This window comes from Macrobrachium rosenbergii, chromosome 6 (genome assembly GCF_040412425.1).
Source record: "Macrobrachium rosenbergii isolate ZJJX-2024 chromosome 6, ASM4041242v1, whole genome shotgun sequence".
NCBI classification, from domain to species: domain Eukaryota; kingdom Metazoa; phylum Arthropoda; class Malacostraca; order Decapoda; family Palaemonidae; genus Macrobrachium; species Macrobrachium rosenbergii.
This window is the reverse complement of record NC_089746.1, coordinates 62,657,055-62,680,949: the sequence shown is the minus strand read 5'-3', so window position 1 is coordinate 62,680,949 and position 23,895 is coordinate 62,657,055. Positions and strand designations below refer to the sequence as shown.

At 39.8% G+C, this 23,895-nt stretch overlaps 1 protein-coding gene across 1 annotated transcript in view; it reads left to right on the top strand.

The window, feature by feature from the left end:
• LOC136839651 (protein O-mannosyl-transferase Tmtc3-like) overlaps positions 1-23,895 on the top strand; it is a 421,244-nt gene that overhangs the window by 392,899 nt on the left and 4,450 nt on the right. The window contains 4 exon segments of the mRNA XM_067105972.1: positions 13,996-14,068; positions 17,656-17,775; positions 18,203-18,355; positions 18,490-18,684. Coding sequence (XP_066962073.1) covers positions 13,996-14,068; positions 17,656-17,775; positions 18,203-18,355; positions 18,490-18,684 — 541 coding nt within the window.

Below are 23,895 nucleotides of genomic sequence, written 5' to 3'. Positions count from 1 at the left end.
AAAGGAAATAAAAAAAAATGCCGATTTGAGTGGCAAAGGAAATAAAAAAATGCCGATTTGAGTGGTCAGGAGATGCACCAGCAATGAAGGCAGTAGACAGCCGATGACCTAAGCCGGAGAACATGTCCCTTTTATATGCACCTTACTTCAGTAAAAAGAAAAAAAAATTCAGTTTGCAAATTCTCTTTATCCCAGTCTTTAATCTCTTGTTCATTTTCTGTTATATAGCAGTCGTGTTCGAGTTTTAAAAACGTTGTTATTGCACAGTATGTTTTACTTAATGCGTGAATGTCGAAGGGAAAGGCAACCAAATGCTTTCATTGAGCTTAGCAAGAGAGAGAGAGAGAGAGAGAGAGAGAGAGAGAAATAACCATAATGTTGAACAAGGAAGGAGGATTTGTATTTAGGAGAATATTCGTGAATTCACTTGTGACATGTTCGTGGGCATGATAAAAAAAAAAAAAAAAAAAAAGTTGTTGCATGCACCTTCTGTAGCCATGGATGCATTGAAATAAATTTAGACATGCGAATTCACCATTATTCGAGCTCATATCTTGTTTGTGTTATTAGTGGAGAGCAGAGTTCGATCAGCAGAGTATAATGAAATACATGGTGACGTGCTTTGTTCTGTTAATTTTTCCCGTTTTATTTTTCATGTATAAAGAGATTTTTCTGTTTGAGTTCATATTTTATTTATCTTTGACGCAACATGAGTGGTTTCACATGCTGTCGCTATTTCCTCAGTTCTCTGTCCCCTTAAAATCTGTATTTTCTTGTATTGATTTTATAGTCAGTTTCCTCTTTCATTGTCCTAATGCGGATTTTAATCGCTATTAATTTATATTAAAACCGCTCCACACCTTCATGTGGTATTGATATTTTGAGTCTTCACTGTTATACCACTGCAGACATCCCATATTTTGAATTGTCATCTGACTCTTGGAACTCACTCATTTATTTAGGTGTTATTTAGTTCGTTTATGTAGATGTTATTTAATTCGTATTACTTCTACGAATGTGAAAGAGGCTGGTGATACGATCACATCAAGTCTCGATCACCTTAGTATTATTATTATTTTACTGCTCCTAGAGATCGTGCTTTCTCAAACAACAAACCAGATGGCCGTGAACTTTCTTTTACATTTTAGTCCCAGGTCCCCAAGTTTTTTAACATTCCTACAATTTTTAATATTACCGTCTCCTAGCCCTCTTTGCCTTCTTTCAATTTTTAAACTCAGGGCCCTCAAGTTTCTTAGCTTTCTCCTAGTTTTAACGCCAGGCCCCTGTTCACAGAGCTTGTAGAGTGGCTCCCAGTTCTCCAGATTTTTTGCACGCACGCATATACGCTGCTACCTTCCTTGCTTCGCCTATTCTGTGACTCGCCTCTTCTCTCACCTTAGCACTGCTACATTTACTCCTAGTTACATATCTGATTCTTGAAATTTTTTTATATCACACTATACTGAAATTTCCTGTAAATCGGTGTATTGGGAAATTCTTTTTTAGGAACAGTCGGTGTTAGCTGTTAATAACCTTTACTGTATTTAAATTTATAAATATGGCAGCAATATTACAGACCAATCTTCTGTTTCAAAGCAAAGGACATAAAGACTTCTGGTACTGGAAGTTTTGGCAATGTGGCAACACAACAGAATACAGATGCAGAAGCTCTGCAAAGCGAGTAGCACGCAGTGGCCTGACAGAATGAAAATAATGAGAATTTTACCGACACCAACACTTTATGTCAAGTTCCTGCCCTTTTTTCTGACTGTTTGGCCAACACTTTTTGTTATTCGTTAAGTAAGAGCAGTTTGGATTAACTTCCACCTGTGAGCAGCATAACCACAATAAACCATTTGTCTCTGTGCCAATTCGATTCAGTTTCATTTCTTCTGACAATGTGGACAGTAGTCCATACAGAGCTTAATTTATTGCACAAGAAATAGGTCAAATTTATCCTCAGGGCAAGCCCTGTCATATGTGCTTCCTCAGAGGTCTGAAAAATGTTGCCATTTTTATCATTATTGCATGTAAGGCATTCTTTAGTATGCGTGGTTTCTTGATTTTTTATAGATTAGCTTGAAGCGTGACGTGATTATGTGTCTCGGGGAATTATGCACGACTCTTTGTTAACACGTTTCATATTACAGTTTTAATAGATTCTTTGAAATTATTTTAATAGATCGTCTCATTTTTTTAATTATCGTTGCCGTGCAACTGTAGAAGGGCTCCTTTTTCGAAAAATGTTGAAAAATATTTCGAGCAGTTTGCTGTCATTATTGCATTCTCATCTGCATCTTGTATATATGTAACTTCTATTGGTTCATCGACAGAAGACCAGGTTACGGGGCACATTTCTATGAAAAATTTCTTTTCATGAAAAATTTGCCCCCAGGTCTTGTCACGTCAGTTACGCATTTGAAAAATGGCTTGTACCTTTACCACCATTTTTGAATGACTGTTTGAGGTAGAATCCAATTCAGAAACGTTCTGTGGTTCTAGAATATAGAGATGAAGGACATTTTATGTGTTTCTGGTGTTTTTACCAGTTGTGAGCACAAGAGCTTCTCAGAAGTAATATAAAATCCGAATTTTTTCGTAGTTTTTATGTTTTGCAAATGGTAACTTCGTCAAAACACTGTCGTTAGGGAAATGTTGAAGGAACCCGCTTCAATTTGAATAACGAGGTTTTTTTCCTTTCTTTATCGTGAAAGGGGCTTCTGTCCCTCACATTAGCGTAAAAATGAATAATAATGTGTACATATCTGGTTAGTAATCACTCATCCCCAAAAACGAGACTGGTAGATAATGGCTTCGAACTTTTCCCTAAAGCCCAGAGTAGTATGTGAAGAAAATGGGAAAAATGTGTTCGTTCGACGGATATTTGAGTTCTCTGGATTTTAGACTTACGGCTACTGCGTGCTACTCGCTTTGCAGAGCGTCTGCATCTGCGTTCTGTTGTGTTGCCGCTTTGTCAAAACGCCCAGTACCAGAAGTCTTGATATCCTTTGCTTTGAAACAGAGGATTGGGCTGTCTGGAGGTGATAATGCGGCCATATTTACAAATTTAAAAGAATACTATGACATGTTGACATGCTTCGCTGCCTCGAGCTTTGCTGATTCCTATTGCCGTTTTTATCTGTAAATATTTATCAGTATGATGAAATGTCTTCAATTTTTTTTTTTTCTCTCTCTCTCTCTCTCTCTCTCTCTCTCTCTCTCTCTCTCTCTCTCTCTCTCTGCTTTCATATGTCACTTCTGTTGTTTGGAAACTTGCTTTTCAAGTTGATGGCCTATCAAGCAAAGCTAAAACTTCAGTTTTTAAATGAAATAATTCCATGTGAAAATCAACAACGTTCAAAAATACTTCGTCTGAACATAACTCGTATTGCTGGGACCTTTTAAAAAAAACCTTACATAACACTGTCCACGTAAATAAGAAGAGAGAGAGAGAGAGAGAGAGAGAGAGAGAGAGAGAGAGAGAGAGAGAGAGAGAGAGAGAGCTCAAATCCGTTTCGGGTCCTTAGAAGGAGCCGGAGCGGTGACGGCCGAGGAAGAAGGGAGAGTTTAGGGAGCAAGTTTGAGGGAGATTGCGGGTCTGATGTGGGAGAATGGAGGCTATGGTGGATTGAGGAGGAGGAGGAGGGAGGAGGAGGAGGATAACAACCTTGAGTGTGTCTACAGGAGGGCTTCCAGCCCGGCAGAGTATGAGCTAGACGGGGTCCGGAGGAGCTGTTGTCCTTCTGGAAGGATGCCGGAAAGGTGAGGATGGCTTCTCAAGAATCACGCCAGGCCAACAGAAATACGGTTATTGCTTGGCGTAATGTGAACGTTATAATTGTTTTGGGTATGAACCCTGCAGTGATCCTTATGAAGGACCTCCCCATAAGTCTGGCGTTCCCTTCGCCCTATCCCTCGCCCCCCTGTTTATTCTCGCGGCCTCCAATTACCTCCTTTTGCGTAATTCTTGCATCTCCTTCTCTCCATCACCGCAACGCATCATCCCCATCTCTCACTATCTTCGCCTCGTTTCCTCCCCAAATTAAAACGTATAAATAGCCGCTCACGCGCGTTTGTTACCACTAAGTAAGTAGCTCTCTCTCTCTCTCTCTCTCTCTCTCTCTCTCTCTCTCTCTCTCTCTCTCTCTCTCTCATTCCTTACATTGGATATTTTCGTGATTAATATTCGGTTCATGTCTGGGTTATAGATACACGTAATCACCGTCGTTTTTGTCCCATTGTTTCTACACATGCTCCTCTGTTTTAATTAAATTCTCCTTTGTTGCCTTACTATTTGTTCTCTCTCTCTCTCTCTCTCTCTCTCTCTATATATATATATATATATATATATATATATATATATATATATATATATATATATATATATATATATATATATATATATATATATATACATATAATATATATATATATGTATATGTAATTGAATTCTTTGTTGCCTTACTATTTTCTACTCTCTCTCTCTCTCTCTCTCTCTCTCACATAATAATAATAATAATAATAATAATAATAATAATAATAGTAATAATAAGGGATAGTTCCTATATATATGTATATATATACATACAGTATATGTATATATATATATGTAATGTGTATGTATAGTAAGGGGTGGTTTCAGGGACGAAAAAGAACAACAGTGGCTGTCAGTTTCAGTCAAGAAAACTTCCACACTAGCCGTTTCAGATCTCTTCACAAAAGACTCATCAACGGACTGTCAAATTCCTGCTGTCACCGTCAGTCATCCCTATCTTGACCTTTTATTTCCTTCCTTTACAGTTCCTCTTTCGTTAAATCCATCCATCACTTTACCGGTCTCATCCACCTCCTCTATATTTCGGGATTATCATTTTTCTTTGACTTGCCATCATGCTCTCTCACACGAGTGACAGTACCACCTGAGGTGATCATCCATTTTTTTGACTTTACTAAAGCAGCCATAATATCTCACATTTAAACTCGAATGACCACAATTACAGAAAGAGGTGTATGCGTATTTGTATAACAGTAGGTGGCCCCTGAGAAATGAAACATTGACATATTCATACTTTAGCAGGTGAATCGTGGATTAACACCTTGTGCGGAAAACTTGTACTTCCTTTGTTTACACAGAAGTCTCAGCAGTAGTGAGAAGCCTTCCACATACACCTGTGCCTTTCGTCTCCAATCTGGAATGCGCTTTTTTATATCTTGGATATTGAGACCTTCACTTCTCTGTCGCTTTCACACAGTCTGCCAGCACTTTTTAGGTATTCCTTTCCCACCCCCTCTGAACACTTAGGAAACATACACGTTCTCCACCAACATATTGCTCTGTATTCTCTCCACGCGACCGAGGCATCTTAAAACACAAATCTGTTCACCAATGCTAACGTTTTTACCACTTTTATATATCCCTCCACATTTCGTGCCTTTTCAGTTCATCCTATCTCTAATGAACTGTATAAACAGTTCATATCAGCAGCTTCAGCAGTAACACATTCCCTTCTGCACAACATCCATACACACTCAAAACCACAAGAGTGGTATTTGATTCCTCCTCGTGTGTGTTTTTTTTTTTTTTTTTGCAGTATCCGTGCAAATTATGGACTGCATGCCACACAGAAATATTATTTCTTTTCCCAGCATCTGATGGGAGTGAAAAACATGACTGCCATTAAGCACAGCTAAAGCTAACTTCTATAAAAGGAGCATTCCACTCCACCAAGGGATCCACAACCCTTTATTGGGCACTCTCCTACCATTCTACCTTGAGATTTTTTTTTTATATATGCACCCCTGAACCTGGGTGTTTATTTCATCTATATGCATTCAGCATCCGTACTTCACTTATACATAAGAGAGAGCTGATTCAGCAATTTCATCGTACAGTACATTTCGCCTTTTGCCCAGACCCTGATACTTTCCTTGCTTCACATATTGTGGTTCTTACCTTTCCTGTTATCCTGCCAGCTTTCTTTTTATTTCCCCCAAATACCAGTATATTCATCTTGACATTCATTACTCCATCTTGTTAGTTTTCATTTGCCTCCATAACCATTCTCTTGCTCACATTTTTTTTAAACTCTCTCCTCTTGAAAACATAGTTTCTTCCGTTTCTCAAAATAACCCCCAATATCACCTGCAAACAACAACCATTCCACACTACACTCTTGACTCATCTTCTAATTCCAAAACTATGCTCGTGGCTGATTTCCGTTCTCTGACTTCTTGCATCACTCCATCCCTAAATATGTTTTTACACAACATGGAGACATGGCTGGCCTCATACCCACTTACACCAAACCTGTCTCTCCCATCTATGTTTCATAACACTTGCTTCGCTCCCGTCTTGAACTCCTCCGCATTGACCTCTATAGATGTTATCATAAGTTTTTTTTTTAGGTCCATGTTTGCCAAGTCCAACTTTCCCCTTGACTTTCAAACTTCTCACGTAAATGTTTCATACCAAACACTACACACACACACACACACACACACACACACACACACACACACACACACACACACACACACACACACTACCCTTTTTTGCCTAAGGCCACACTGTTCCTCCAAGACCAGTCTTGTTCGGCAGTTTCCATGAACACGTTCCCCTCATATATATTATATATATATATATATATATATATATATATATATATATATATATATATATATATATATATATATATATATACATATACATATACATTTATATATCCGGAATATTTCTTCGTGATTTCTAAAGTTTGTGGATGGACTGGCTCCTTGACCTTACTGTCTGTTTTGCGAAGTTTGTATAAAACCTTCCTCCTGTCATTCGTATTTGGAACATGCTCATGCCATCCCTAAGAGGTGTAACCATTCTTAATTTCTCCAACTACCATCTTATTGTTATTTACTTTTGCTGACAGCTTTGCAACGATACTTGAATTGTAATTACTGAAACGCCTTAGAGTCAAATCTGGTCTCTCAGGTCGCTAGCATGTTTGTTCATGGCTTCGTAGGCCTTTGGCGAAACGTTTGTCGTCTCGTAATTTTTCTACGGCGTTTTGCAGTTTGGCATGAGGTTCTTGCAGCTCTTGTCCTTCCCTTCGTTCTGTGAAATTATTTTTGGCTCATTATCATTCTCCATTTTTAGTTTTCTGTTAAAGAAAACTTTTGTGCCGGCCTTGTCTGTCCGTCCGCACTTTTTCTGTCCGCCCTGAGATCTTAAAAACTACTGAGGCTAGAGGGCTGCAAATTTTTACTTGTTTTTAGTGGCATATCTCATTGTTTGTCTTCTGTCGTACTCTTTTTTTATTATTATTATTATTCCTCCATAAATATCAACGTGCAGAATATCTGTTTAAACACTCATGCCTTTTTGCTGATCCAGTCTTCCAAATTGCCTCGTTTATATTTTCAATTTATTTAATGATATTTTTTAGCTTATTTGAGTAGTGATTCTGTAACCTGGTCGAAAATTATAACTAAAAATCTTATCTTCTCAAATTTCTAGCTAATCTTCAAATTTCTAGCTAATCTATTTTTACAAAAATATAATTGAATATCTCACTTGAAACCTCATTTAGGGTGAATCGGCTATGAAGCCAAGCACTAGGGCACTTGTAACCTATTCTGTGCTTAGGCTGTGAAGAGAGGGAGATGGAGGTACAGTAAATGGCGAAAAAAGTGGGGTGCAGTTAGGGACCGAAGGAACGCTGCAAATAACCTTGAATAATGTTTACTGTGCACCACGTGACGTGGAATGACGGCCCTACCCCCTTTGGTGGACTTCATTTAGGGTGTCCGGGGAATTTCAGTTTGTCATGAGAGAGGTCTCATAGTTCAGAACACTCTACCTGCTTCCGAGACATTTTATTTATCAATTTGATGCCACAAGTTTATTCTTCCTCCTGCTCTCTCGTCTTTTGTCTCCGTATCCGTTAAGTTTGAATTTAGGCAGTGTGTTTGACCAGTGACTGCTCTCACCTTTTCTCTCCGGTCTCTTTGTCACCCCCTCTGTTCTGTAAGTATAATTGAGATCACTTCTGGTAAGCTCTGAAAGATTTTTTTTTTATCCTATCAGGCGACCTCGTACCGCACGTCAGTCCACCTCCTCCCATGTGTAATGTATGGGAATTAAAACCCCTCAAATTAAGTTACTGAAATGCTTGAGATTCCCTGCAAGTAGCCGAAACATACTTCCGGTGCCAGTGACGAAAGGGGTGTGTCTACGCCAGGTTGGTTAAATCAGTCAGTCAGTCAGTCAGATTAGATACTGTTCTACAAGGTGGTCAGAAAGGTGCGGTTTTTCTTGGTACAGTTGATACGATAGATCAGTCAAAAGCGAGAATCCAGGACTATAGATTTCGTAACCAAATTTACTGCTAAATTAGATAAGAATCATTCTTTGGCGCAGGTCGATTCTTTTATTGTAGCACTGAAGGAGATGAGCTCTGCGCGATTTCTCCAATGCTGTTTATTGAGGTTCTTTTCTCTTTCTTTTTTGCCTCCTCGCTTGCTTGTCATCGATTTTGTAGAGTCTTAATGTACGAGTTTATGGCTTTTTTTGTATAAAAAATTTGCAGTGATCACGCATGTCACGAAATTATGATTTACGTTGATCGATTGATTTATGAAACTTAAGGCACATTTTAGTTGTCTCGTATATCGTTATTCACCTCTGCAAGTTCATGACCTTTATCGTTTGTTTCATGTAAATACGTTTGAGTAACAAGAATCATTGCACTGAGACTCTTGTGTCCTAAAATAGTGACATGAAATTTCAGTAGTATTATAATACAGTGTGAAGCTATGTTTTTATTTTTCTTATCTTATGCTGATTTTGTCTGGTGTTTGACTATGAATAACTTTGAAAATTTTGAAGACTGAGCTTTGAAATTTGCAACATAACAGAACCGATATGGGGAACATCGGTTCCATATTCCAAGCATGGCTAGAACTTTCTTCTCTTCCCTCCAGTAAAAGCATAAAAATAATTGGTTTCCATCGAACAAGAACATCACAAAACTCTTTGAGTTAATCTACTCATTTGTAGTGTCAGTGCATCTCAGACACATTTCCAACTGCCCAACAATTTGTTCTGAATATTTGAAGTTAATACCAATTCTGAAATCTTTCTCAGAAGTTTAGTTTCAGCATCATCGACAGTTTTGAAGATGGAACCTTGAGATTAGCAACACAATAGGACAGTGATTGGAGATGAGAGGTCCAAAGCACCATTGATGTCACTGTCCCCCTTCCTCCCATCTCCCAAAAGTTAATAAACCCCATTAAAAAAAAAAAAAAGTTCCACTGGTCCAGCATAAGTTTGCTTTCAAACTGCTAATTAAGCCACCTGTGGAAGGGGTTTTCTAAGTCCGGTAGATATCTAGAATGATTACTTTCCCATTGACGACTAAGTTTTTATTTCCGTTCTGAATTTTGGACTTCAAATGTTCAAAATTAGTATCACAATAGGTTCACGATGAGAGAACGAAAGTTCCGAAGAGCCGTTTATGTCACTGCAGCACTCCACTATCCCCGGAAGAAAAAACAAGTAAACAATGTGCCGAAATACCTTCGGCGCAGTCGAGTTTTCTGTACAGCTTATAATCAAGGCCACCGAAATTGGATCTGTCTTTAGGTGGTCTCGGTATAATGCTGTATGAGCCGCGGCCCCTGAAACTTTAACCACGGCACAGTGGTGGCCTGTTCTATATCGTTGCCAGACTCACGATTATGTCTACCTTTAACCTTAAATAAAATAAAAACTACTGTGGCTAGATGGCTGCAATTTGGTACGTTTGATGATTGGAGGCTGGATGATCTGCATACCAATTTGCAGCCCTCTAACCTCAGCAGTTTTTTAAAATCTGAGGTGACAGAAAAAGTGCGGACGGACAGATAAAGCCGGCACAACAGTTTTCTTATCCAGAAAACTAAACTGAATGCTGAATGTAACAGTTTCAATTGATTTTCCGTTTAATTATTATTATGATTGGTTTATTGGTAACAGTGACAATCCCTCTGAAACGTTAGAACTTTGTGCATTTTACATAAATCTTAATATCCATCAAAATGTGAATCAAGTTCTCACAATTGCTTGAAAAGTTTTGAAACGTTCCTAATTATTGGGAGCTTTAGTGTTATTTTTGTTATCTAACCTTCTGCGAGTTTGACGTTGAATAACTTTAAAAATTTCATTGACGGGGAATCGAAATCTGAAAAAGGAGATCCTGACGGGTAGAATGAAGTTCAAAAGCAAAGTGCGCCGTTGCAATGTAATTCCTGCTTGTAGAAAAAAAAAATAAAACTAGATAGATGGCTTTCAGATATTAGTAATTAGACCTTCAGGTTAAATCAAGATACACAAGAGTCAGTAAATCATCATTATTATTATTATTATTATTATTATTATTATTATTATTATTATTATACAAACATTAAAAGGAGACTTTTCGCCGGCGCCTGGGTTATTTATTCCTTAGAGTTTTGTCACATCCTGAGGGAAATGAAAAGAAGAATACAAGTTGTTGTTGTAATAGTTTTACGTTTAAAACCATTTCTTTCGAAATCTCGCTTATATAAGTTTGGAATGATCAGACTAGTTGCAGCAGTTCAGTAATATTCTATATTATGTGTATTGATTTTATAATTCCGTCCGTTTTTATCGTATGAAAAATGTTTTTATCGTATGAAAAATGTTTTTATCGTATGAAAAATGTTTTTGTCGTATGAAAAATGTTTTTATCGTATGAAAAATGTGATGCCTTTTCATCTAAGTGTATTTATTTATTTTTTTTTATCTTTTGTCATTGAATCGATCAGAAGGTCAATAACGAGAAGTTCTCCTTTGTTATGGATTTACTTATTTCGTAAATGCAAAGAGAGAGAGAGAGAGAGAGAGAGAGAGAGAGAGAGAGAGAGAGACTTCAGCTGCTGGTGAATAGTTTCCATTTGTTGTAGAGGGTAGATGATGCAGGTGTTGGTGGTGTAGACGTCCCAGGGGAGCCGAGAAGGCGGATCCCATGTGTGGGTGTCCTGCTGGGCGTCCCTGAGACGGGCGGCGGGTGGCCGGCGCCCGCCCCTCGTGGCGGCGGTCTCTAGCTTGGCTCGGGAACACGCTAACTCTGCTGTTGTTGTTTTTCGTTGTTGTTGCTGCTGCCGCTTTGCTGCCGCCTTTGCTTCTGTGGTTATTGTAACTTTAATCCAATTGCGACGTTTGTATTCAGTCAATTCGGTGGAATGTCTGCTCACTTTTTGTAATTACTGGAGCCGAAGATGTCTCAAGTCACTTATAGGGAGAGAGAGAGAGAGGGGCGGGTTGTGTGCAAATGTTATTTCTGGCTGCTCTCTCTCTCTCTCTCTCTCTCTCTCTCTCTCTCTCTCTCTCTCTCTCTCTTGTTCCATAAAACTGCATCGTTCTTGTTAGGAATATCATGCCTCGCCTTAAGCTCTCTCCAGTACTAAAATGCAAGTCCTGCTTCTTACCTTTCTATCTGTAGAAATACGTAATAAAATCAGGTATTTCCTATAAATAAAAATCAAAAATATAGATATAAATAAAAATAAAAGTATATGTAAATAAAAATATAGATAGAATAAAAATCAAAATTAAAATATTTCCTAAAAGTTTTCTTTCCGCGAGACAGTCGCTGGGTTTTGCTGACAACTTCCATGATTCAGCAATATGAACTTTGATTTATTTTGTCAATATTTATTGTACAGGCATTTACATATTTACAAAAAGGCTGTAGAATAATTTATTGTGTTAGTAAGTTTTATATTTTGGGGAAAATCCTTCAGATCGGGAAAAAATGCAAAAATTATCCAAAGATTGTTTTGAAAATCAGAAGGACATATTTTTGAAAGTTGATTTATAGAACTCACAAACTTATTTATTCATTAACAATTGTGATTTTGGTCGCCTAAGGAACCCTAAGGGATATCACATATTGAGCCAATTACACACCATGATAGTTCAGTTATGGCTCTGCTTTTTATGAATTGTCTTTCTACCTGGTACTGATACTAATCATTTTCAGTCTAGGTGGCGAAGAGGGCTGATTGTAAATTTTCTAAGATTTTATTTCCCCTTTGGGGTGGTTTATCTTGAAGGCGAGATCTGTGTTTATTTCTAGAATTGAGGTTGTCAGTCCTTATGCTGGAAGAGTACCATTTCAAACGCCGAGAGTAAGCGTGGGCAACCGCGCTACCAACTTGGTTACGGGTTGTAGATATTTTTTATTGTTGATGGAATCTTTTGTTACAGTTCTTTGTTGTTATCTCATTTTCTGAGACGTTTTTGTTGTCGTTACTAGAAATGTGGAAAGAAATTCCAGAGAAGATGAAATGACATCTTTTTATAAAAACGAAATATTAACCTTGCCTTTTTTTGTCACTTGTGGATTTCCAGGATAGGTCTTATGTTAATTTAGTTCTGTGTTATTCCGAATAGTGTACAATCAAACAATTGAAGTAATAAATAAATGTACAATTTTGAAAAATACTGACGCAAATAAACGTCTTGGCGGTTTTGAAGGGAACCAAATTTCGTTTTGGATTGTTATTTTTAATATTTTCTTGCGCAAAGAAGTTATAATATAAAGATATGCTTCCTCCTTAACCCTCAAGGCTTGGGGGATCCAGACAGCATTCTTCTCCGACGAAATATTCCTGTTCTCGTAGTAATTTCTTCCAACCAGCCAAGAAGCAGGAAACTGTGAAAGATTAATTAAATGTTGGGCGCACTTTTATCTTGGAAGTCTTACTACTTTTTGCTATGCAAATGAACCTTTTGATGTCACTGGGGCAAACATTTACAAATATGAAAATTCCGATGAAAGTTTTTTCCGTTTGTGGTAGCGCTCACAATTAATGCAAATACGTATACATACTTTTGTGTTTATATTTATGTTTTTATGCACTTTTTCATTTTTAACATCATTTGTACGTAATTTGCGATGATTATTGAAATCTCTTATTTTTTAACAACTCTGCTAACTTTTGGTCCTTGAATATTATTAGTTTTGTTTACTTCAGAGATATCTGCAAAGCATTCTTTTCTGAAATACCTCTTTCACTGAAGCGCTATAGACCGCCAGATGTACTGACCTACTGTGATTGTCTTTTTAATATCCGATCACTAGCGCACACTTGTCTTGGGCTAAAGAAATATCGCTGACGGTATCATTTCAAACAAGTTGTTGTGTATGTGTTTCGGGACAAGCCTGTTTCATTCTGCGTTCAGTTGTCTTATAAGCATTCCTTGTGTTCTCATCGTAACCATTTTTATTAAAGCCAGGAATAGGAGCTTTCATTCCTACTGCCCTTACATAATTCCAGTTTTTATTAAAGCCAGGAATAGGATTTCGTTCCTACTACCCTTATGTAATTCCAGTTATTAAAACCAGGAATAGGATTTCGTTCCTACTACCCTTACGTAATTCCGGTTTTTGTTAAAGCCGGGAACAGGATTTCATTCCCACTATCCTTGTATAATTCCAGTTTTTATTAAAGCCAGGAATAGGATTTCGTTCCTACTACCCTTACATAATTCCAGTCTTTATTAAAGCCAGGAATATGATTTCCGTTCCTACTACCCTTACATAATTCCAGTCTTTATTAAAGCCAGTAATAGGATTTCGCTCCTACTACCCTTACATAATTCCAGTTTGTATTAAAGCCAGGAATATGATTTCGTTCCTACTACCCTTACATAATCCCAGTTTGTATTAAAGCCAGGAATAGGATTTCGTTCCTACTACCCTTACATAATTCCAGTTTGTATTAAAGCCAGGAACAGGATTTCGTTCCTACTACCCTTACATAATTCCAGTTTGTATTAAAGCCAGGAACAGGATTTCGTTCCTACTACCCTTACATAATTCCAGTTTGTATTAAAGCCCGGGACAGGATTTCCAGAACAGTTTGTATTAAAGCCAGGAATAGGATTTCGTTCCTACTACCGTACATAATTCCAACGTGATTTTCTTTCCTTTCCAGAACGAAAGAAGCCCAAGAAGTGTACGAAAGAGCTCTCTTCTACGACAGCACTAATCCTGACATTTACTACAACGTAAGTACAGTAAGAGAATGCCCTATGCTAAAAGAAAATATTATTGTTATTCTGGCGAGTTAACAAGGGGAACTGCCTTTTGATAAAACGGCTGGAGTTCCTTCGAAGCTTTTTTGAATTGTAGATTCCGTCTGGAAAGTGCGTGGTTTATAAAAGCATTCTCTGTCACGACGATTATGTCACACATTGTTTTGGGAATAATGGACTCCTTTGTCTTCCTCCTTTTGTTTCTTTCGTAATTCATAATGTTCGTATGTTGGCTTTTTTTTTTTTTTTTAGATAATTCACTTAAACAATATGCAGTAGAATTCACTTAAACAATATGCGCCCTACTGTCGTCGATTCATAAGTCTGTCTGCATTTTAAAGTTAGAAACGAGTAGTAGACGCTAATTATTTTTGTGTGGTGATTCTTTTCTCAGTCGTTTTATGTTTAGTCCATACTGAAGAAGAACCCCTTCTTTCAACCGGATTTTCCTTGTGTCTCCTCAAGTCACGTTCACAGTTATTATTGTGATTTCTTTTTCTTGTGAGCTCTCGTCTCTATTTTTATCTTGAGAAAAGGATTGGGTGTGGTGCAGCAAAGTCATTGTAGTTTTAATTCAGAATTTCATCCAAATTAAAGGATTCTTCATCGCTGACACACACACACACACACACACACACACACACACACATATATATATATATATATATATATATATATATATATATATATATATATATATATATGTGTGTGTGTGTGTGTGAGTATATATTGTGTGCGTGTGAGATCACTACAACAAGTACGTGTAAATTTCTGAATGTGGCTGAACTCCACCCACTTCATACACCTACCCAAATTCACCAAAAGCATCTCGGACCGCCCAACATACGCTGCACCACTCACCTCTGTCTTGTACCCACTCTCTTTTGCTTTCTGGATATTGAGGCCCCTCCTTTCAAATACCTCTCTGTTTTATCTGTCCCCCTCTGAGTATTCCGAAAGTTACATTTTTTTCACCAACCTATCATATTCCATTCTTTCCATATGAGGAACCATCTCAAAAACCAGGTCTGACCGATTCTCCCGCTTATATTAAATCTTTTCATGTATGCCCATTCTCTCACTTATACTAACCATTTTATGTTATGCCCTATTTCGCTCTATACCACAGAAACTAAGTGCTATATTCCTTACAGCTTCTACGTTCTTTTTGCAGTCAATTCCACACTTCACTTCCAAAGAGGAGAGTTGGCTCAACATTTTTTTTTATTGCTTTTAACAATTTAGCCTCTTACCATACAGTGTCAGCTTTCTCAGGGCCCATTTATACCACATGCACCTTTTCCTTCTACTTTAAACGTTTCACGTAGCAGTTGCCTGAAAAACACTTGATACTCTCTCTCTGAACCCACGTTGTTCACCATTGATAGAACCTGTCATCTGCTCTGCAGTCTCAATCAAAATCCTATGAATGCTTGGTATACTTAGCAAAACGAGCCCTATAGTTCTTTATCTCCTGTGTCACCTTTATCCTTATACAATGGAATAAATATTCTTCTCACCATTCCTTTGAAACGCTTGCCTCGTCCAGACTTACCTTAAACATCGCCGAAGCTCAACATTTCAGTTATATTCTCATCAATTCTTGGTATCTTTCCACTTGATTGCCTCCTTATGTTATCAACCATAACGTCCACAGGCATTTCTCATCTTGCAGTATTCAGCTCCACCCCTTCTCTGTCACCCATATTCAAGAAATAATCAAAATACTCGTTACATCGAACCAGGGTTATGTTCTCTTCAGAAGGCATCTCTCCATTTCCATCTTTTCTTCTGAGGTCTTTGTGATGCCAGATAACTCTCAATTAATCAATCAATCAATCTTCTGAGGTCTGTTTGTTCACCACCTTCCTTTCCGCATTTACTCCTTGTAGATCAATGTGGTTTCCCTGAAGTCCTGGCTCACTTTCGCCCTCTTTTGTTTTTGCACTAAATTCTTTTTCTTCTCACCTTTTTCGTAACAGCTTTGCCATTCTCCTTCATTCGTGCACACAGTCCTCCCTTCCGTATTGCAGCTAATCTTTTTTCCTCCACTAAACTCATTACCTCTTCTCACCACTGTTTTTCATTCGTTTTCCCTACATTCTTCGACCCACAAGCACTTCCTATAGCGACATCTTGACACCATCCTGGAATTTATGCTTCCTATAGGAGTGACTTCCGATTTCATACTTTTCAAACTCACTCGCAGCTATATTTTCCCTCCTTCCTCTCAAACATTAACTGCCATCATCTCAACTCTGATTTCACCCACATGATGACCAGATATACCTCTTCTGATCATTACATCCATCAACTCGCTTTTCCATCTTCCCTGAGCCAGTACTTAATTATTCTACTTTTCCTCACTAGGCAGGACTATACACACACATAGATAAACGGTATATGTGTGGTGGATGTTATTTATGTACATACATACGTACTTACATACAGTATTACTCATTTCTTCTGCGAAGTAGCTCCAAAAAAAGTGGACAATAATTTAACAGATGATCTTGGTGATAGATATACAGTGTTTAGTGTTGGGAGATATGGTATGAAAATGTGTATGTTGAGAGCATTTAGGTGGTAAGATAGAATCAAAGAAGGACTCTCTCTCTATTTTAACATGGAATTAAAAAATTGAAAGATGTTCTGAGACAAGGGCGTTATTTATCCATAGTTGTACAAAATGTTTGTTAATGATGTGATAAGCGAGGTTAAGAAAATGGCAGGGGATGTAATTGCAAGTTTGTTGATTATGGAAAGGGGTTGTAAATAGTGTGAAGTTGTTGGTGAATGCAGATAATAGCGTTTGTTCGTGGCAATAAAGGAAACTGTGCTGTGATACAAAAAAAAAAGAAGTTGAAGGTATTTGTAAGATAAGGAAATTGAGGTTAATGTTAATAGTAGTAATGTAATGAGAAAACTTTAACCAAGGAAATAGAAAAAAAGAGCATATGAACGGAAACTTTGGATGGGTTATGTTTATTTAGTTTTGCAAGTTCGGTCGCCTTTAGTTATGCAACTTCGATTATTGCACTTTCGTTATTTGCGCGATGGTCACACTTTCATATTTTTTTTTTACGGTGGTCATCCGGTTTCCAATTATACCCGACAAAGGTTATTCAGTTTTCGTTCTCTCTTTCACTGGGTTTCTGCTTCTCTCTAGAAGAAACAGTAGGAAAAAACGTATTTCATCCTTTCGAGATTGAAGAGAACCTTTAGGTATGCAAAATGATGCCAGGTCACAGCTATCAGAATAAGGTAGTCAGATTGGTAAAATAAAGTTTGCTGTGTATACCTCCTGTAGTTGTAAGATATAAAGGATAATGAATTTTACGTCCTTTCCAGAAATATCAAACGTAGCCTACCAACTTTTGAGAAGTATTTCAAAATGCCTATTTCCTGGTGAAGTATTTCAAAATGTCCATTTCCTGGTGAAAGTATAATTTTGATGGATGGTAAATCAAGTTTTCTCCTAAGTTTCTCTTGTCATCTTTCTGGCAACTGTTTCCTGTACATTCTTCAGCTGATTAATTGATTTCCTCTTCTTGATACAGCTTGGGGTAGTTCTGCTAGAACAGGGACGCGCCCAACAGGCTCTTGCTTACTTAGACAAGGCGCTGGAGATGGATCCAGATCACCAACAGGCGCTCCTCAACTCTGCTGTACTTATACAGGTGAGATATCCAACTCTAATGGAAAGTTGAATAGGATATCTGGACTCTCAAAAGCCTGGACAATATTATACCTTCGTCAGCCAAGTTGAAGGCATTCATGTGTTCTCAGTTTGGTTTTTTGGTTGCTAAGAGGATCACTCAGAAATTTAGCTTTTGATTTCTGTCAGAATTTTATCACTGGCAGCAAGTGTAAATCTAAAGATTGTGACCTAAATAAGGGACCTTTGTTGGGGGTGGGAGGAGATTTTTCTGCCATGGCGGAGGTTTTCAGTTTCTGAATGCCCTTGTTGGCTGTTTTAAAGGGAAGGTTCCAGTAATAAAGTTATTTTTTGCCTTGGTTTATCTTAATATGTTATGCTGACCTTCACGCAGATGGAATTCGAGAGAACTTTTGGGTATCTGGTGACCAACCTTTTTCCATTAACAGGAAAGTGGCAATGCTGAGCTACGGCCGTTAGCATACCAGAGATTGCTACGTCTTGTGCAGAGAGATCCACAGAACGAACGGGTTTATTTCAACCTGGGTATGATCGCAATGGACGACAGGGATTATCGGAATGCGGAAAAGTGGTTCAGAAAGGTATCTTGAAACCCCTCGCCTTTTCCTGTGTTGCTGTCAAGCTCACAAGATATTTAATCTGTTGCTAATTGATTATTATTATTATTACTGCAAATACTTGATAATTTTGGAAATTAAGACAACGTGTTTTCCAGGCAATAGAACTAAAGGAAGACTTCCGTTCCGCCCTCTTCAATCTTGCCTTACTATTAACTGATGACTCCCGGCCATTGGAAGCTGCTCCCTTTCTCAATCAGTTGGTGAAACACCACCCAGATCACGTGAAGGGACTAATTCTCTTGGGTGATATCTACATTAACAACATTAAGGATCTCGATGCTGCAGAAAAGGTATGCTATGAGACCATTTCATTCTGTATCTTTATGCATAAATAGATAGGCATGATAGTCATGTTATATACATGTACAAATAAATAATTCAGTAAACGCTACGATACCAAAATCACTTTGGAAGAAATGGTGGTTTGGACCAGTGACGAATCTAGATCGTTTGTATAAGTTATATGTGAAAACTACATTCCACCCAATTTGCAAACTGGAGGTGATTTTGCACTCGTTACATCGGTAACTTGTAGTTGAGTTAACAATTTTTATCTTTTTAAATTTATGGATTTTTTATAGTATCTATGTTGGTTTTTGTAGATTTGATTTATTTTTCAATAAAATATCTTTTTGAATCATCATACTTTCCCAAAGAGAACGTGAATGCTGAATGTAACGTAATGTATTTGAATTGTTGCCTTTCATCATTTATCTTATACATTTCAAGTAAAAAACAGTTCGATGTAGGTAATCTCAGCAAAAATGCGAAATGCCCCATAGGGTGGTTACTTCCCCTTGAGGCAGTGCACCCGATACATCAGGGGTCGGAGCCCTTTCACTTGAAGAAGAAACTCTCAGACCTTCTTTTTGCTATTCTCTTTTTATTTCACCTGTCTTAGATAAGGGAAGTCTTCAGTTTTGGTCCCACTTGTTTCCTGAAGGTTACACAATCAGAGTTAAGACCATGGCGTTCCGAACAACAATAAAATTCAGTGCAAACCTCTTTACTTTAAAACTGGGTGATGAATGGCTTCATCTCGCCCTCTTCGTTTCATGGCTAGTGAGAGAGAGGGGTTACATACGATAGCTCCCAAGGCGGAGTCGTGACACTCCAGAGTCGAGAGGGGGACTACCCCAAGCTGCACCCCATCCCCAGTCCATAAACCTAGAGTTGGGGGAGCAAGGAGCTGTCCAATGCTGTCTTAGTGTGAGCTCAAGAGTGCACAGTGGAGGGGCAAGAGGGCAGTCCTTATGTCCAAGTGGGCATGCACTGAAGCACTAACCCTGCCAGAGATACAGTGTTCACCAAACAGTGAACTGGCTTCTTTGCTCTCCTGCCATAGGGAAGAGCAATTGGAAGTCCACTTGGACTTCTTCCAACTGGCCTTGGACCTTCCCCTTCTTCCTAAACCCAGGAAGAGAGTCTGAGGACAAGAAAGAGAATGACAAAGCAAACAATGATGACTGGGAGGGAGAACAACTAGAATGCTTCTTCCTTTTTGCTGACTTTTCCACTTCTCTTACCTCCAGCCTTGACCACCCTTCAGTGTGCAAGATGACTAAGAAGTCACAGTGCCAGCTTGCTCAGCCAGCTTGCTCAGCTGCAGGCATTACCACAACTGGAGGATCACCTGTAACAAACTATCAAAACAATGTAATCATGGAGGCAGCAGCAGACACATTGTTGGATGGTTGGTCAATCCTTGTAAGGCAACAAATGATGGATTGTGCAAAAGTAGTCAAAAGAAGTTAGTTCTTTAGCTTCTTCATTCTCACATAGGGGGTTTAATGAGTTTGTAGTTCATGGTTAACATAGCCTTCCTAAGAGGGGATGAGCCACTGGTAGGGGGAAATGTGTTGGTTGGGATGAAACGTGAAACAAGCTTATCTAAATTGTAGGTTCTTTATTAGGTAAGGTTACAATATAACAAGGGCATTGCATTTGAACAACCAAACTCAGAGAGGGGAAGTAGCATACTGCTAGGCATTGGATTTGAATGTGTTCAGTTGCCACTTATCAATATATGTGGGAGGCAAGAATACATTACACAGTGACAAATACATGTTACGTATAGTAGATTATAGAGTATCTACACCTACCTCCCTCCCCCCATATCAAGCAGGTTCTTCACCTGGCAAATCTGGGAGATCTACATGGGGCTCCTCCAGTCCCTTGACCTGACATGGCTCATGATGTTCTCGATCTTGTCTGAACGGTGAAAAGTCAGGTACTGAATCCTGACTGACTGTCGAACTTCTAGCCTGGATAGGGGGATGTGCATGTTGATTGTACGACCTCTGTACAAGTTCATTTCTGGGGGCAGCATGGCAATCACAGTCCTCGGCTGATCTCCAAGGAAGAACTGAAGAAAGCCCCACTCAAGCCAATGGAAGGACCCCCCAATGCAAATCCATCTTAAGGAGAATGCTGTACCTTTCACCATCAACGCACCTCATGCCTTCCAGGAACAAGTAAGGGCAGAGCTTGAGTTCATGGTAGATCAGGGTATCATTAAGCCTGCCAGTGATGAGCCCTCAGACTGGTGTCACCCGCTAGTTGTAATACCCAAGGACAAAGGCATTCAAATCACTGTTGACCTCAGAACCTCAACAGCCAAGTAAAACATCCAGTCCACCTGTCACCCTTGCTGTTGATATGAAGGTGAAGTTCTTCACCACTGCAGATTTGCATGGGTACTGGCAAATGCAGCTTGCAGAGGAGGATAAAAAATTAACTATATTCATCACGCCTATGGCCAATTCCAGCATTACAGAGGGGGATTTATGGCCAGAGGACCTACTACCTTGAGGAGATAAGGCTCATCAAGGTAGTCGACGACATCCTGTTGTTCGACGAGGATTGTGCCAGCTATGTTAAATTAAATCCATGAGATGGTGACAAGGTGCTGCAAGGTTGGCATCACACTTAACAAGGACAAGTTTGTATTTGCCAGCTCCAGCGTTACCCTCTGCGGATTTCGGACCTCCAAAGACTGCATTTCAGTGGACCCTGACAAAGTAGCAGCAGCAATCAAGAACTTCCCTACACCAAGGAACTTGACAGATCTTAGTTCATTTATGGGCTTAGTTAACCAATTAGCTGAATGCAGCTCAGCCTCTCCGACATCATATGAGCCCCAAGCATGCAATTGTATGGGCTGCAGATCAGGACAGAGCATTTTGTAGAGTGAAGACTGCCCTGGCTAGCCCACCCAGTTATCCTACAGACCGATGCTTCTTGACTCAACAGACCAGGATATCACAAAACAGGATGAAACCGACTGTGTTGAGGCTGGACCATTGCCGCCGCTCACATAGCAGCCGAAGAAGATGACGCCTCACCCCAGGATGCCAACAGGATTATTCAAAATCTTCATACTTCAGCAAGGGAGGACCATTGTATGTACATATGTCTTTGAGACTGTTCACTCGCAGGATTTCCTACCAATTGTTACAACATACATAATTTGTTGCTCCCATTCTGGGAACTACGGGACAGCCTCTCCGTAGATGCTGAACTAGTGCTTTATGGAGCAAGGTGTAGTTCCTGCCACCCTTCATCACCGCACTCTATCATGACTCCTCACAGTCACAGGAATAGAAGCCACAAAATGACAGGCACAACAGACTGTTTACTGGTCAGTCCTTGATGTCCAAGCCTGGGAGCCTTGCCAGGTTTTACAACCCACCCCCCAGCAGGAACCTCTTTAAAATGACAATCACCCTACTAGACCCTTCAAGTCTGTGTCAGCGGACTTCTTCGTCATTCCTCATTGTGACCGACAGGCTTTCTGGCTGGCCTATGGTTACTCCATGCTACAGTGACACTACTGCCTCTGCAACAATAAGGATCTTCTGCAGATATTTCAGGGAGGTCAGCATCCCACTTCACCTCAGGACTGATGGTGGACCTCAATTCACCAGCTGTGAATTCAGGGATTTCATGGAGCAATGGGAAGTACATCATCTCATTACTTATCTGCACTACCTGCAGTCCAGTGGCCATGCTGAGGCCACTGTGAAGGCTGTGAATCATCTTTCACTGAAGACGGCAAACTCTGGTGGCCATCCCGAGGCCACTGTGAAGGCTGTGAATCTTCTTTTACTGAAGACGGCGCCCTCCGGTGGCCATGCCGAGGCCACTGTGAAGGCTGTGAATCATCTTTTACTGAAGGCGGCGTCCTCCGGCAACATCAACTGTGAAGAGTTTGACTGTGGCCTCTTGGAGTTACAGAACACTCCAAACTTCACAGGCTGCTCCCCAACACAAGTCCTGTATGGCCACGCAGTTCAATCCTGTGTGCCTGCTCATCCTCATTCAGTTCCAAGAGGCCACAGTCAAAGTCTTCACAGTCGATGTTGCCGGAGGATGCCGTCTTCAGTAAAAGATGATTCACAGCCTTCACAGTGACCTCGGCATGGCCACCGGAGGGCGCCATCTTCAGTAAAAGAAGATTCACAGCCTTCACAGCGGCCTCGGCATGGCCACCAGAGTTTGCCGTCTTCAGTAAAAGATGATTCACAACCTTCACAGTGGCTCAGTGTGGCCATTGGACTGCAGGTAGTGCAGGGAAGTAATGAGATGATGTATTTCCCATTGCTCCATGAAATCCCTGAACTCAAAGCTGGTGAATTAAGGTCCACCATCAGCCCCGAGGTGAAGTGGGATGCCGACCTCCCTGAAATATCTTCAGAAGATCCTTATTGTTGCAGAGGCAGTAGTATCACTGTAGCATGGGGCAGCCATGGGCCAGCCAGAAAGCCTGTCGGTCACAATGAGGAATGACGTTGAAGAAGTCCGTTGACACAGACTTGAAAGGTCTAGTAGGGTGGTTGTCGTTTTGAAGAGGTTCCTGCTGGGGGGTGGGTTGTAAAACCTGGCAAGGCTCCCAGGCTTGGACATCAAGGACTGACCAGCAAACAGTCTGTTGTGCCTGTCATTTTGTGGCTTCTATTCCTGTGACTGTGAGGAGACATGACAGAGTGCGGTGATGAAGGGTGGCAGGAACTACACCTTGCTCCATAAAGCACTAGTTCAGCATCGACAGAGAGGCTGGCCCATAGTTTCCAGAACGGGAGCAATGAATTATGTAAGTTGTAACAATTGGTAGGAAATCCTGTGAGTGCACAGTCTCGAAGACATGTAAGTACAATGGTCCTCCCTTGCTGAAGTATGATTTTAAATCATCCTGTCGGCATCCTGGGGTGTGGCGTCATCTTCTTCGGCTGCTATATGAGTGGCTGCAATGGTCCAGCCTCAACACAGTCGGTTTCATCCTGTTTTGTGATATCCTAGTCCGTCGAGTCAAGAAGCATCAGTCTGTAGGATAACTGGGTGGGCTAGCCAGGGCAGTCTTCACTCAGCGAAATGCTCTGTCCTGATCTGTAACTCATACAATTGCATGCTTGGGGTTCATATGGTGTCTGAGAGGCTGAGCTGCATGAGCTAATTGGTTAACTAAGCCCATAAACAAACGAAGATCCGTCAAGTTCGTGGGT